General features: G+C 34.2%; 1 protein-coding gene across 5 annotated transcripts in view; it reads right to left on the bottom strand.

Moving 5' to 3' along the window:
• Nucleotides 1-15,988, bottom strand: part of SLC16A7 (solute carrier family 16 member 7) — a 234,774-nt gene that overhangs the window by 17,700 nt on the left and 201,086 nt on the right. For all 5 annotated transcript variants that reach the window (XM_051962900.1, XM_051962899.1, XM_051962901.1 and 2 more), the window contains one exon: nucleotides 10,053-10,196. In XM_051962900.1, the coding sequence (XP_051818860.1) occupies nucleotides 10,053-10,196 (144 nt within the window). The remainder of the gene's footprint in view (nucleotides 1-10,052; nucleotides 10,197-15,988) is intronic.

Here is a 15,988-nt window from a genome sequence, read left to right on the forward strand (position 1 = left end):
GCACCTAGATGGGGTAGTGGTTAGAATACCAGTCCTGAAGTCAGGAGGATCTGAATTCAAATGTGATCTCAGACACTTAACACTTCCTAGTCTTGTGACTCTGGGTAAGTCATTTAATCCCAACTGCCTCAGCAAAACCAAAAAAACAAAAAAGTCTTGTAATCGCTTTATGGTTCTTTTTAGAGAATTAAAAATATGTGAGTTAATTATTCAAATGTCTTAGTTCCAGAATTATTATTAGGGGGGCATTAACATCTGTTTACATAATTTATGTATGGGGCATGATCTCTGGGTATATATAAATGGCATAAGCATAAGTAAAATATATCGATTTAAAGAAATATTTTTTAAAATAAATTTGATATTTTTTAGTTTCTTCATCACTTACATTTCTCTAGTGCCCTCCCACCAAGTTTTTTTATTAAAACACACAAATACACACACAGACACACATCCCCAAATACACATCATAGAAAAGGAGATTGTCATTCAACAAAATTATATATATGTTTATATACACATAAATCTATATATACATGTATAGCAAAACCATACATACATACAATCTGCATATATAATGTATACACACACACATATTCAGAAAAAGACAGACTGAGAGATAAAGTTAGAGCATATTAATCTTCCATATCTATATATCATCAAAAAATATAGAAAGAAGACTGATATTGTAAGACAATTCAGGTCAATCTAGAGTTTCAGGTTATGGACATCAATCTTTAAAGATAGGTAGCAAAAACATAGTATTGATTCAGTTAGATAAAACTCCCCAGCTTTTTGTTGGCTAGGGTAGTCTCCTGGCTTTCGAAACAAAGTAAGGGACTGTGGAAGGTTCTTTTGTGCTTAGGGCACCAAAAACTATACAAATGGTTTGAGTCTTAGATCTTTGGCCCAATTAAATCTTAAGGATGTCTTTAACATATTTCTTTCTATCTATCTACCCATCTATCTATTTATCTATATCCCCCTCTTAGTCATCTGTGTAGGATAGAGCCTTTGAGATACTTCTATCCCATCTCACTCCTTTATATTTGAATATAAAAACTATATTATTTATATATTGTAAATATATACATATATATATTTAACATATATTGAATTACTTGCCAGCTAGGAGAGGGGTTGAGGGGAAGGGAAGAAATATACTTCTTTGTCAAGGAGTTTCTATCATTTAAATGGCTCAAGAAGGTTGCTAAAAAAGGAATTTAATTAAATGAAAAAAAAAAAAAGAGAGAAGAAAAAAGTTTTAAAAAGTAATTTTGAAGTTCCCTGAATAAGTTATAATATACAGGAGAATAATATTCTGAATCTCAAATTTTATCATAACCCTGAAAAAAGAGTGAATCTTGGATCTTACTGATACTGATCCATATGGTGATTCCAAATCTTTATAGTTTTAATAGGTCCCCTGAGACAAAGCAATAAGAATGAACAAGAACACTAGAATCACCAGGGGAACAACACAGGTGATGAAATGTCCACCACAGAGCCAATCTTTATCACAGGTCAAGATGATCTTTGCTGCTAACCAAGCCAAAACACACTCTGCTGGGTACAGGTTATTACCTACTCCACTGCCGTTAGAGCCTTCATTGCTGCTGACATTAGAGTCAAAGTTACAGCTTACCACACTGTTCATTGTCACTGGGGCTCCTGTTATTCCCCATCTCATTTCTTGCTGTTATATCAACGCAAAGACCAAAGGGTGCTGAGTATTTCCACTGCCCCACTATGCTGCAACTCTGCAATGTTCCAATGCCAAAGGCTGATCACTATTCTCCTATGCCAGACTAAACTATGGCACCTATGCCAGGCTTCAGATACTGCTTTGTTCCCTGAGCCAAGATCTAAACATTGCCATCAGTGTTCTTCTCCTTAGGACCTGCCGCCCATAATTCCAGCCAGGGGGTTACTTCCTTTGGTGGTTTACCATATTAATGAGGTTATGAACAACCACAGAGAATGACTCAGTCAACTCTGGTTTACGATTAGCCAATCTATGGTGCCTTTTCCTCTTCAAGTTACTGATCATTCTCTCCAAAGTAGGAAATTCATCTTTCCATCAGTTGTCCCTAAATAAGAGCCATCTCAAAGTCATGATACATTTGCTTCAGCTTAGGTATATTCAATTTAGAATCACTCACCAAATTCACAATTTGAAAAGTGGAAACTAGAGATTTTTCTAGGCTGGCACACGTACTGTAGTTGAGATATATGAGCAAAGGGACCATTGTCCAGGTTGTGGGAGAGAATTTCGGAGGACTATGTAGGGGCTCATTCTTCAGAGACTCCCCTCATTTGAAGGTTCCAGCCCAAGAGTTACAATCCCACAGTAATAAGAGTATGCTTCCCTTAAAACTCATATAGCACATGTTTAACATAGATTGGATTATTTGCCATCTAGGGTAGGGAGTGGAGGGAAAGGGGGGGGCAGATTTGGAATACAAGGTTTTGCAAAGGTCAATGTTGACAAATTATCCATGCAAATGTTTTGAAAATAAAAAGCTTTAATTAAAAAAAAAACCTGATATAGCCTCCCTTTCTCAGAAAATCATCTGGAATACATTTGGTATTCTTGTGCATATTCCCAGTTCCAGAAATCTGGAGATATTGGAGAGGATCAAGCATTATCCTTTTAAATGACTCTCTCAGGACTTATCACTAAAAAGTCCTCCTCAAAATTAATCATAATTTTAAAAATCCAAAATCTATTGGCTTTCATCACTTCCTGATGGTTTCTCAGATATCATAAGAAAAAGACTCAAGTAGGCTATTAATCATAGTTTTTAAACAATCTTAATCACAGAATGAATGAAAGTTGCCTCCATTAAACTGGGACCTGCTAAAATCTTAACTTAAAAAGGCTAAAAGGTCTTCCAGTGATTACAGGGCCATCTCCAGTTGTTTTGATCAATATTTTGCCAAGACCAGCTGGCAGCTAATGACCAGACCTCCCTATATAATATGCTCCCCTCCTCTCTTTCTCCTAAAAGTATAAGCACTTTTCTTATGTAGGTCTCCTAGTGGGACATCCCCCAGTATGGCAGGTTTCTATTCTTTTATCTTGATGAAGGATGCTTTTTCCCTCCACTTATGAGTTTGATTTATTTTAGGATTTGACAGAGTAGAACCCAGAGAGAACTGAAGGAGTGAACATGTTTTCCTTAAAATGGAGTTTCTTGAAGAAACTAACCAATCACATGCAAAGATAGAAGTATCTTCTAGGGTGAGAAAGAGGCTAGAATATGAAAGAGAAAGCAGTCCAAAAAGACAATAGCAGAGTCTGGAAAGAAATGAAGTCAAAATCATGGCTGGTTTGGGCTCTTCCTTAAAAGTGAATTAATTTTTAATTTCTATCTATTTATCTCTACCTTGATATATCTCAATATGTCTCTAATTGATATATTTCTATATATGTGTATATATGCACAGAAATAAAATGTTGATATATGTGTATGTATACCCACACACACACACACACACACACACACACAGGTTTACCAAATACCAGTTATTGAATTCAACTATTTTTTCATTTTTCTTACCTTTTCTATTCCATTATTCTACTTTCTTTTTTTTAAATCTAGTATAAAAATTGCTTTTTTGTGATTACTGCTTTATATTATTGTTGGAGGTCTAGAAAAACTATCTCCCCTTCATTCATACTTTAAAAATATATTTCATTTTATATCCTAGATATTCTTTCAAATGAATTTTGTAATTATGTTGTGTAGCTGTGTGAAGCAACTTCTTTATATTCTCAGGATCAAAATCTTGATGCAATTCAGATTGGTAACTAATAATATTAATTAATTACATAATGATAATGATAATTAGAACAAACAGCAAGGCTTTAAGATTTGTAAAACTCAAATATTTTCTCATTTTATCCTCATAATCTAAAAGGTAATTAATATAGTTATGCCCTTTCTATAGATGAGGAAAATGAGGCAGGCAATGGTTAAGTTTCTTCCCAGTCTTCACAAAGCTAGTTTGAGGCTAAATTTGAATTCCGGTATTCCTGAGTCAAAGTTCATAAGTCTATCTATTGCTCTACATAACTGACAATCAGATTATAATAAATATATATATGTTAGGGCTTTCAAAATTTACAAGCTTAGATAATTGAGTCCACAAAAACAAAATAAGTGGAGAAACACAGGTAAGTGAAAAATAATAAAAATAACTTATTTTTAAATGTAGGCAATAATTGCTTTCTAATAAAAAGCCTTCTAATGCTTTAAAAAATTTTAAATCATTTCTGTAATGAAATAATGTGACAAAATCATGCAGCTAGAATGTCTGCAGAGCAATTCCAAAGACTAAAGAATTTATTTGTTTATTCAGAATTTAGTCAGCAATAATTTAAATGTTAAACTTAAGTTTCTCCAGAAAATATATTCTTTGGACACATTTGTTTTTTAATGAATATGTATTTGAAAACTGCAGGTGGCCTGAATGAAGAGCAAATTGAAAAAAAAAAAGAGAAAATAGAAAATCCTTGCTTGACCATGAAGCCAAATTCAATATTCCAACAAAATTAACTAAAGAATAAACAACTTTCAGTAAAAAACAAAAAAAACAAAAAAAACAAAGCAAAAAAAAATTGCTTATGTGTGTATTGTATATTATGCTAAATAAACAACAGTTGGACAATTTTTTTTTCAGTTGATTGAGAGTTTTAATACTACATCTACAACTTTTGAATGGAACATGGTTTAGAGGTCAGAGGTTACAGCTTGGAGTTAAGAAAACCTGGTTTCATACCTTACCTCTAACATCACTATGTGACCTATGCTAAGCATTTAACTTGTAAATGTCTAAAGAAGATACCTGGGATTTAGGGTACATGTTCATCTGCTTGACATTTAAAGTCCTTCTTGACAAGAACATGTTTCTAATCTTTATTTTCAGTCTTTGAATTATGATCTTTCACACACTTTATGGTTCAGACAAAGTTGACTTCTTGCTATAACTCAACGTAATATTCAGTCTGTTATCCTACACAGTCTTTCCCTCATATTTATAATATATGCCTTCCTCATCTCTGTTTCTTAGAAACACACTTAAGTTAGCTAAATCAATAAACATTTATTGCTTATATATGAGGGGGGAAAACAATCCCTACTCTCAAAGAACTCATAATCTAATGAGGTAGACAATATATATTACACACATATACTGTGTGTGTGTGTGTGTGTGTGTGTGTGTACACACACACATTATATATATATATATATATATATATATATATATATATATATATATATATATATATATACTCACACTGTGTATATATCTATAAGCCAGCCAAGTGGAAAATATTCTGAAATGAATTACTCTTCACTGGCTTATATATGACTCTTCTGAGAGAATGGGATTATGGGTTTTCTCCCATAGTGCTCTCTGGCCCTAAGAGCTTCAAGGGAGGTGTGAATTCAGATATCTCATACTAAACCCTAAAATTTCCCAAACGTGTGAACTCCAATGAGTAAAGGTGCAAACACAAGCATTGTATCAATTAGTTCTACTTAGTACCTTGTTTCGGGTTCTGCCCAAAACATCTTCTTGTAAGATCAGGTCAATAATCTATCAACTCTAATGAGTTAGCAGTTTGTAAAGATTCCAACATATATCCACTATATGTACACACATACAGACACACACACACACATATATAAAGAACTTTGGAATTAATTGTATGACATGGGAGACAGTGTAAAGAACTGTCCAGCATGGGATGCCCATATCAACGATGGTGCTGTGGTCTAGGAAGCAAAATTTCTGTAGGGGGCTGGAACTCTGAAAAGGTGTACCTGAATCTAAGACTGCAGAGCACTTAAGGCTAAGTACCTACTCACTATGAGATAATGGCTCTATAAACATATACTTAGATGATATGGTGATGTGATGGATCTCCTCATGATTGTGCTTGCTGAGTGTGGTGTGGTGAGGTAATCAGAAGCAAGGATTGGGGGGCTGAGGGAGAGAGTCAGAGTCTCTCTGCTGCAGCAAGCTCGGCAGGGAAGGCTTCAGGCGCCAGACTCCAGAGTCCAGGATCTATCTTTGATGAGTGTGCAGCTTGCCTGCCCCCTTCACTTCTCCTCCTAAAGACCGAGGACTTTGATTTATCCTGAATCTGACTGGTCCTGAGGCCCTCCAGAGAGCTAACCTGGACATTACAAATTTCAGTAGTTCAAAAAAATGTGAGATGTGCAAATGTAGTGTCATCTCCTTTCCAATTGTTCATTTGGACTATTTGTACCCAACCTATGGTGGAGCTTTCTGAAGTGTGATTGGCCTGATCAGCCATAGCCAGACACACTATACACACACACACACACACACACACACACACACACAATATACATATATATCTTTACTGTCTCTCTAATATATGTGTGTGTGTGTGTGTGTGTGTGCGTGTGTGTGCGCGCACATACATATGTGGATAGATAGATATAAATAAATATACATATGCATAGAATAAGTTGTAGTTAATCTCAAATACATGAAAAAAGCCTTCTTAAACAAGGTAGGATTTTAGTTGAAACCTGAAGGAAACCAAACTAGAGAGGAAGAGGGGGAGCATTCTAAGTATAGAAGAACCATCAGTGAAAATATACAAGAGGTGGAAGATGATGTGTCTTGTACATAGAAGAGCAAAACTAGTCAAAGGATGGTAAAATATGTGGAAAAGAGTAAGAATAGGCAAGAATCCTGGAAAAGAAGCAGTAAATCAAAGTAAAAAGAAAGATGTGATCAGTCAAGTGATAAGTAGACACTAGGGTTTAATAAATGGGGAAATGACACGTGACATGTACACTTTAGAAAGATCATTTTGATAGTTCATAAATGGTGGGTGGAGTGAGAAGAGATGTGAGCCAGGAAGATCAGAGAGAAAGATTTTGCTAGAGTATAAGCATGAGATGATGAGGATCTGAAACAGGACAGTGCTAGTGTTGGAAGAAAAAGGGGAATAAAGGTAAAATTGATAGATCTTTATAACAGATTGGATATAGAAGATGAGGTAGAGTGTGGAATGGAGAAACTGAGGCAAGATAGAGATTAGAGGTTTTTAATATTTTATTAAAGGGAGAGTTTGGACTGGTCAAGTTATCTTAGCCAGCCGGGTGGATGCGACTATTATCACAAAGCATCCAACAACAAGCAAGGATTCCAGAGACTCTTATAGGGCTCCAGCAAGGAGGGAAAAAAGGCAAGGGGGTGGGGTAGATCACTGGTGAGCAGGAACTCCAGGAAAGGACCATAAATTCAGTTCTGATGAGTTGAGGGTAAGGAGCAAGGATCATAAATTCTAGAAGCAAGGATGTCTGAGGCAGAAGATATCCAAATACTTGAGATAAGCCATCTGAGTTTTGTACCAGTGGCCAGGGCTCCCAGTCCTAATGTCCAGGAAGGAGGGTTGCCATCAGGAAGACTGGGGCAGAACAATTCAGGAAAACTGAGGCAGAATAATTCAAGGAAACTGAGGTAGGGAAACAGGCATAACAAGTGAAGAGTTGAAGATGATACCTAGTATGTAAGTCTGAGTTCCTAGGAGAATGATAATTCCCTAGACAATAACAGAAAAGTTGGTTTGTAGGAAAAGATAATGAGATTACATTTGAGAGGTCTATAAGACATCTAGTTCAAGATACCAAATAAGCAGTTAAAGTGAGATAGGATATCAGAAAAAAAGGCTACGGCTAAAAATTTAGCCATGAAAAGAGAGAGAGAGGATGCTAGCTAATGGGAAAGGAAGTTTTGTTAGTTTGTTTTAAAATTTATTTAAATGGGGGATATATGGACATACTTAGAAATAGCATGGAAACATCAAGTAGAGAAGGAGAAATTGAAAGATAAATGAGAGAGTGGGGATAATGAGGGAGTGATCTGTTGGAGTAGATGGAAAGGAATGGATCACTTGTGCTTGCAGAAAGATTTCCTTTGGCAATAAAGGCCACCTCTTCCTAATACAATATGAATACACCAGAATATAGTAGGGAAATAAATCAGTTGTTGTTTGTCCTTCATTCCTGAAGATGACGATGACATCAGTGAGTTGATACAGATAGAGTACAGCTTCTAGGGGAAATAGTAGCAATGATTTTAAGGTTCCCAGACCTTAGCATGCTTTTGTTCTAACAACCTCTCTGATTCTAAAGTCTTCTGGTTTTAGGACAGTCCTACAAACATTGTTGACTGTCAGATAGATAATCTGGTCAGTGAAACCAAATTTCTAGGACAATAGGAAATAGACCAATTCCTCAGTTCTACCTCTAGGCCATAAAATTAGGAAATAAGTAGCAGGAAGCTTTGGTCTCTCCAACTTTTTCTATGAATTTGTCTTCTTGCCCCTGGTTCTTTGCTATTTTTTTTTTAACTTAAGCTGCTTCAATTGGCATTACAAGCACAATAAACGTTGCCCCTTGATGGGTTCAAACCTGCAAATTCTTTTGAGACACCTCACAATACTAGTCTGCAACCCCAACCTTTTGGGGTCCTTTCCCAACTTAACAATGCTATAATGGCAAGCCAATTGGATTTAAGTGAGGGAGAGCTCTGCAAGATCACCTGTCTCACTTTTCTCTCCAGAGCTATCTGGAGATGGCCAGATACAGATCAGGATGCCTACAGATGGCCCTGGATGCAATGGAAGACTGGCCTTTTAAAGCTAAGGTCTTCAACAGATCTCAGTTTGCCTGAGGCTACACCCATTCAGTGATTAAGGTTAGGTAGCAATTAAGGAGAAGAATCTCCCCTTTCACCTAGTCCAAAAAAGATCTAGAATCTGGGAAGGGAAGACCCTCAAAGTTTTTGGCCAAAGCAGAAATGACTATTTACATTCAACCTGAGTCAATCAGGTCCCAAACAATGACCAGATGGCGTTTGTGCCATTGGTGCCAATTGGAACGTAAAATGTGAGATGGTGAGGCTGGGAAAAGAAGCCCAAGAAAAATGGCTTCAACTTTTTCAGTTTAATATCAAGCCCAACATTATAAGATTATAAATTTACACCTGAAAAATCAGCTTTTGTTGTTGTTGTTTAGTTTTTTTAGTCCTCACTGATTCTTCATGACCCCACTTGGAGTCTCCTTGGCAGAGATACAGGAATGATTTGCCATTTCCTTCTGTAGCTCATTTTACAAATGAGAAAACTGAGGCAAATAGTTAAGTGACCTACCAGGGTCACACAGCTGATAAGTTTCTGAGACCAGATTTGACATCACGAAGATCTAAATTTCTGACTCTAGAAGTGACATTCTATCCACTGTATCACCTACCTACCTGAGAAAGCTATCAGGGGGTAATATATTAAAAGTGCCTTGTTTTATAGATGAGAAAGCTCAAGTATAAAGATACTTCTATACCATCTAAGGTCACAAAGATCCTTAAGTGTCAGAGGCAGGATTTAAAGTCAATGTCTTCCCAATTCCATATTTAGTATCCTAGCTTCTATCTCTTTCAATACCTCTTTTTTTTTCAAATTTCAAATGAAATATTACCTCTTCCCAAAGCCTTTCCTGATGTGTCCAACTGTTAGTGCCTACTTATGAAAATTAGCTGATGTTAATTTGGGATATATTTTACACAGTTATTTATATAAATGTCATCTCCCTTGAAAGAATGTAAGTTCCCTGAAGGCAGCAACTATTTCATTTTTATATTTGTATCTCCTATATCCTAGAATACTGTCTGGAACATAGTACATACTTAATAAATCTTATATGCTTGATTGACTGAATGATTGATTGAATGACTGACATATCAAATCACAGACTTATGATTTTCCTCCTAGTATAGTTTACTGGTTTGAAATTACTGACTCTTCCCAATATTCCATATACAGTCTTACCAAGACAGCTCCCATAATAAAAATAAAACAAGTTCGAATAAAATTATTAATAATGGAAAATTCCCAGGGATAAATACAATAACTGAAAACACAATAATTGGCAGCAACTTTAAGACTGCAGAGAATAGAATATAAGTAAAGTGAACTAAACAGAAAACTTGAAAAATAGGCTTACCTCCAACAAATCCCACACAGAGGTAAAGTTGTATTACACTATTACAAAAAGAAGCAGAAATCATTCCCAAAGAACATAGTATACCTCCTGCTATCATTACTGGCCGACTGCCATATTTATTCACCAAAATGCTGCTTATTGGACCTAAAGCAAAAAGAAGATAAAAAAAGATTATTTTTTTCAAATATTATTTTTAAAGTTCAAAAAACATTGTTTATATTCAAGAAAATGGTTTACTTCATAAAATGTAATTTAGTACCATATCTCAAAATATCTTGTTACTATCACCTTTTTAAAAAGTAAAAGTTCTTGAAATTAGTATTTATCCTTAAATCCAATTCAACATGCATTTATTAAGCATCTCCTATCTGAGTAAATTGAAATAGTAAATTTCAAGAGGATAGATTATTTAGTGATCAAAGGAGAGTGAGATTACAGAAATGTCAATAATGAGCAAGAAACATTCTGACTTCCTTTAGTCCAAAATGCTAGAGGGCATGAGCAAGATAGTCCATCTGCTATTAGAAAAAGTGGTGAAGGACATGTTTTCTAAAGAGAGAATAGTTTTCATATGTATAAAATGGAAAGACAAGAAGACGAAAAGGTCGAAGAATAAGGGAATTTTGTTAGTGATAAAACAAGACTTCCTAAAGGCACAAAGGAAATTCTTTCTGCCTCATCCACACCAATGGAAGAAGTAAGCAATATGAAATCAATTATATATGTAACATCATGCAAAACATTTCCATGTTAGTCACATTGCAGGAATAGAAAACAAAAAGGGGAGACATTTATATTTTTATTTTATACTCAGATTTCATCATTTTTTCATGATAAATCCTTTGGATTGCCTTGAACTATTGTATTGATTAGAGTAGCCAAGTTTTTCACAGTTGACCATTATAAGATTGTTGCTACTGTTCACAATGTTCTCCCAGTCTTCTCACTTCACATCAGTTCATATAGTTCTTATAATATTTTTTTTGCTCCTGAAAGCACTTTGTCTTGTAATTTCAACACTCAATCATAAATATATGCCACAACTTGTTTAGTCATTACCTAATTGATGAACATCCCATCAACTTCTAATTCTTTGCTAACACAAAGAGAGATGCCATAAATATTTTTTTGTATATATAGTTCTTTTCCTTTTACTGTGCTCTATTAGGGTAGAGACCTAGTAGAGCTACTATTGCCAAGTCAGATATACACAGTATAATAGACCTGTGTACATAGATTCAAATTGTTCTCCAGAATGATTGAATAGTTTATTAATGTACTTATTTTTGTTCATTCCCTCCATCATTTATCTTTTCTGGTAGATATGAGGTGCTACTTCAGAGTTATTTTAATTTGTATTTCTCTAATCAACAATGATTTAGAGCATTTTATATAAACATAGCTTTGATTTCTTTTGAAAACTGCCTATTCATATATTTTTATCATTTATCAATTGGGGAATACCTCTTATTTTTATAAATTTGACTCAATTCCTTAGTATTTAAGAAATGAGACTTTTGTTTAAAAAATGTGTTTTTAAAAAATCACTTTATTATCTAGAGTGTCTTTTAGCAAAATGTAGTTTTCCTGATTATCTCTTTTAATTAGTTTTATTTTTGTTTTTGCTTTGTCTGAGATCATGATTGCTACCTTTTAATTTTTCTGAAACATGTTAAATTCTGTTCCCACCATTCACTTTTACTTTGTATATGCCCTTCTGTTTCAAATGTTTCTCTTGTAAAGAATATATTGTTAGATTCTGGTTTCTAATCCATTTTGCAATCCATTTCTGTTTTGTAGATGGACTCATATCATTTACATTCACAGTTATGGTCACTAATTGTGAATTTCCTTCTATCCTATTTTTCTTCTCTTTTATTTATCCTCATAAATTTATTTTACTTCTAATGGTTGCTTTCCTTAATCTGTCATCTCTTTTGTTATCCTTCAACCATTTTCTTAATCCCTTCCCCTCTATTTCTCTATAGGGTTGTTGTTTGTCTTTTATTTTCAAAGAGGACCAAGACATCAAAAAGGAGATGTCATGACTCAAAATGAATTGGATTTAAGTGAGGGAGAGATGTGCAAAAATAACAGTCTCACTCCACCAAAGCCAAGATAGATTTCTATACACAATTCTGTATGTGTGAACCAATTTAGATGAGAGTAAAATTCAAGCATTGCCCATTCCCTCCTCTCCCATCCTGAAAAGCAAAGCAAAACCAAACCAAAACAAAGCATTTTTTCTCTCCACAGTATAAGTTTTCTTGCAAGCCTTTTTTATGTAAGAAAATTTTCCTGATTCTACCTCTCCCTGTCCCCTTTTCTTAATGAGCCCATGTATTCACCTCTTCATTTTTTTGAAGATTATTCCAACATAATCAACTCATATCCATGCTGTCATCTATATGTAAACTCAATTTAACAACCCAAATAATGATAAAGTTCTTAGTTACATGAATCATTTTCCCATATAGAAATTAAACAGTTTAACTTTATCAGGTCCCTCATTATGAATAAAATCACTTGGGAAATCACAGTTTCACATCCCAAACACAAAATGAATCTTATCCACTCTCCCTTGGACTTACTAGAGAGAACAATATGTGGTAAATATATCCCTTTGGAAAATGTTACCTTGTAAGGGGACACACATAAAACATTTTTGTCAGCTCCCTTAAGTTTCATAATTGGATGCCTTAATGGTTGCTTTTCATGACTATCTACCATCGAATATCCAGGGCCAAAGAATAACTGCATTGTGCTATATTTGTTGGCCCTAACAGTAAAAGTATGAATCTGGAAATATGAGTAGAGAATTTATGATACTATAGTTTTAAAAGTGTCTGAATACACTTAGAATTTTGTTATATGGTCTTCTGACAACTGATATGGGTGTATTCAAAAGACTGGGGAGAGCTTCAGGTACTCAGAATGGTATCTCTGAATTTTTTATCTGATTTCATTATTTCATAATCTTCTGAAGTTTTCTATGCCTTCTGGTAACTCCCAGGAGAGCCTAATACATAAGACTTTACCTAAACCAAAGATTCTTAATTTAAAATAGCCAGAAAGGGGTCTGGGCACAGATTTTAAAGGAGTTATGAAATCTAATGGGGAAAAAAAAAACTTTATTTTCACTAATCTCTAATAAAAAAACAACATTTGGGGCCAAATCTAATTGAACTTACAGCTATTACTATCAATATCAGTTAAAATAGCATTTAATATTTCTCATATTCTAGATTTTGGGGAACCTCATTATATTCAAGACATAAAAATAAAATACAGTCCCTGTCCTTATGGAATTTGAAATTTAATATTAGAAGACATAACTCATACACACATGTGTATACAAAAAATACATACACACATGCATATATATATATGTATATATTTATTGAAATACAAATGCACACACATACTTGTAAGTGTAACAAATAAAATCTAATGGCAAAAATCGAGTATTATGTCATATCATAAAGAAGACTATTATTGACTTAAAGAAAACTATCCAATCCAGGAGTTTGGATACATTTTCTTAGAAATGGGAGTAACTGCTTTAAATGTTAGGTAGGAATTCAACAGTTGGAGAGTAGATTATTTGAAACGCTACTGTTAATATGGGCAAAATCAGAGCCAGGAGAGTATATAATATATATATAGATAAAACATATATAGATAAAAGTGAATAGTCCTTTTGGTTGGAACATTGAGGACACAGAAGGTGGTGGTGTAAGATAAAACCTCAAAAGTAGAATGTTCATCAATAAAACATTTCTTTTTACATTAAAAAACAAAACAAAACAGGAAATGTCAAGTGTTGGCAGACTGTTGCCAAATTAAGACCATTTAAAGGTTTAGAACAGAGGAGTCTTGACCAGATTTATTGATAAGGAAGATAACTGTCAGCTGGAGATTTTAGGAAGAATCAGTCAATCATAAGAGGACTACAGAGACAGCATGTGGGAGAATTACAGTGGTAAATTGAATTTCAAGGATGAAAGGTGTTCTGTAATATAGTAGAGAATGTGTGTAGGGTCTTTTGAGGGGAAGGAAACTGAGGCAAACACAATTAAGTAACTTGCTCAAGATCACACAACTAGTTAGTATATAAAGTTATATTTAAACTCATAATAATAAGTCTTTCTGACTCGAGACCCAGTGTTCTATCTACTATACTATCTAGCTGGTCTAGAGCGTATTAAATACCCTTCCTAAAAGTAAACTGGTGTGTATGTGCACATGCAATACATGGGCATGCTCCTGTTTTAGAAGGAATACTATCAAATCCTTACCAATCATTAACAATGGTCAGTGGTCACCTAATAAGGCAATGAGTAAATGGGACATGACTGCAAGGTTTTTTTTTTTTTTTTTTTTCTTTTTAAATGGAGTCAGCAATCAGGCAGTGAGTCACTGAAGCATAAATTATTCATCAAGAGCACCCAAAGAGGGCAAATTAAAGTTGAATGAATGCTGGGCAAGCAGAGGGCAGTCAAGAACTCTGGATGCCTGGGAGAGTAATGGATCTGAATGGGAATGTTTGTATCCAAAGATAGAAATAGATAGAGGAGAAAAGGGGGAACAAAACACTTTACCAACTTCAAACCTTGTTTGTTTGTTTTTAAATAAAATTATCCTTAAAAATAATCAATATAAATGAATGAAAATATATTTCCTATAGCAATAGATATTAGGACATGTGATAATGCCCATTTAAGATGTTCTCAAAAAAAAAAAAAAGAGGCTAATTCAACTGAATTTTAATGTATTAAAAAAATCATTCTCTGTACTGAGAGATGAATTATCTTTACGTAAGGAACAGCAAGGGGATGAATGATACCAGAATAAAGAGTCTAAGATAAGGGATAAGGTGCTAGGAAGACTAGTTCTAAATTTGGGGCTCTGGGTGGATGGTAGTACCATTAACAATAAGAAGTAAATTAGGTTGGAAAAGGATTTAAGGGAAAAGAAAATGATTCAGTTTTGTACGGATTTTTTAGTTTAAGATACCTATGTTCACCTAATCTAAGATATCTGAAAATTAGAGATGGGACCCTGGAGGTCAGCAGAAAAATAAAAGCAGGATAGTTAATTTTGAAAATCATCAGCATAGAGAGATAATGAAACCCATGAGAGCTGATGAGATGACCAACTAAGATGAGAAAGCAAAGATCTAGTAAAATCCAAATATAAGATACATATAATTAGAGAAAGTGTTGTGGCTGAGTATCTGGCAAAAGAGACTTAGAAGTAGAGGTAGAAGGAGAAGCAAAAGAGACTGGTGCCCAAAAGGGACTTGATTCCCAAGAGATAATGACTAGGATGTGACTTTTTTCCTATTATAATTCATTGATTTGAATTTGCATTATTGAAAGCATTCTTATTTAGGTTTATATTAGACTAGTTATTTATTTTCCAAGGTCACTTTTAGCTCTGATTTTGAGTTTGTAAATCATTGCATGTATCAACTAAATGATGTTTCTAATGAAGAAAATATTTTCTAAAAGTATTAGGGTTCCATACATTTTTCAGCTTCTACTAGAAATCCCATAAAAAAGTAAAGAATCTCAGACAACTTTGTTGTGCATTGTTTCAAAATCTAATAAGTTTCATTGTTCACATTTCAGTGAATATGAACCTCTAACTTCCAGCTGTGAACCTGTATGCATCCCTTTATGAACATATCTAAATCAGATTTTACATTTAACTCCATCTAAAATAAGTTAACATTTCCCATCTGCTTCCAAATATACAGGAATATACAACATCATATTCTTTTTTTATCTTTAATCAGAAGAAACATAAAAACCAAAACTAAAAGCATGTGTCACAGAACCAAGGCCACCATAATGTATTTTTAAAAGCAAAGGGATGAGAATAGAAATGGAAGACAGTACTTTACCTGACCTACTGACAGTACTTTATCTGAT

Source organism: Antechinus flavipes, chromosome 5 (assembly GCF_016432865.1).
Source record: "Antechinus flavipes isolate AdamAnt ecotype Samford, QLD, Australia chromosome 5, AdamAnt_v2, whole genome shotgun sequence".
In the NCBI taxonomy this organism is placed as follows: domain Eukaryota; kingdom Metazoa; phylum Chordata; class Mammalia; order Dasyuromorphia; family Dasyuridae; genus Antechinus; species Antechinus flavipes.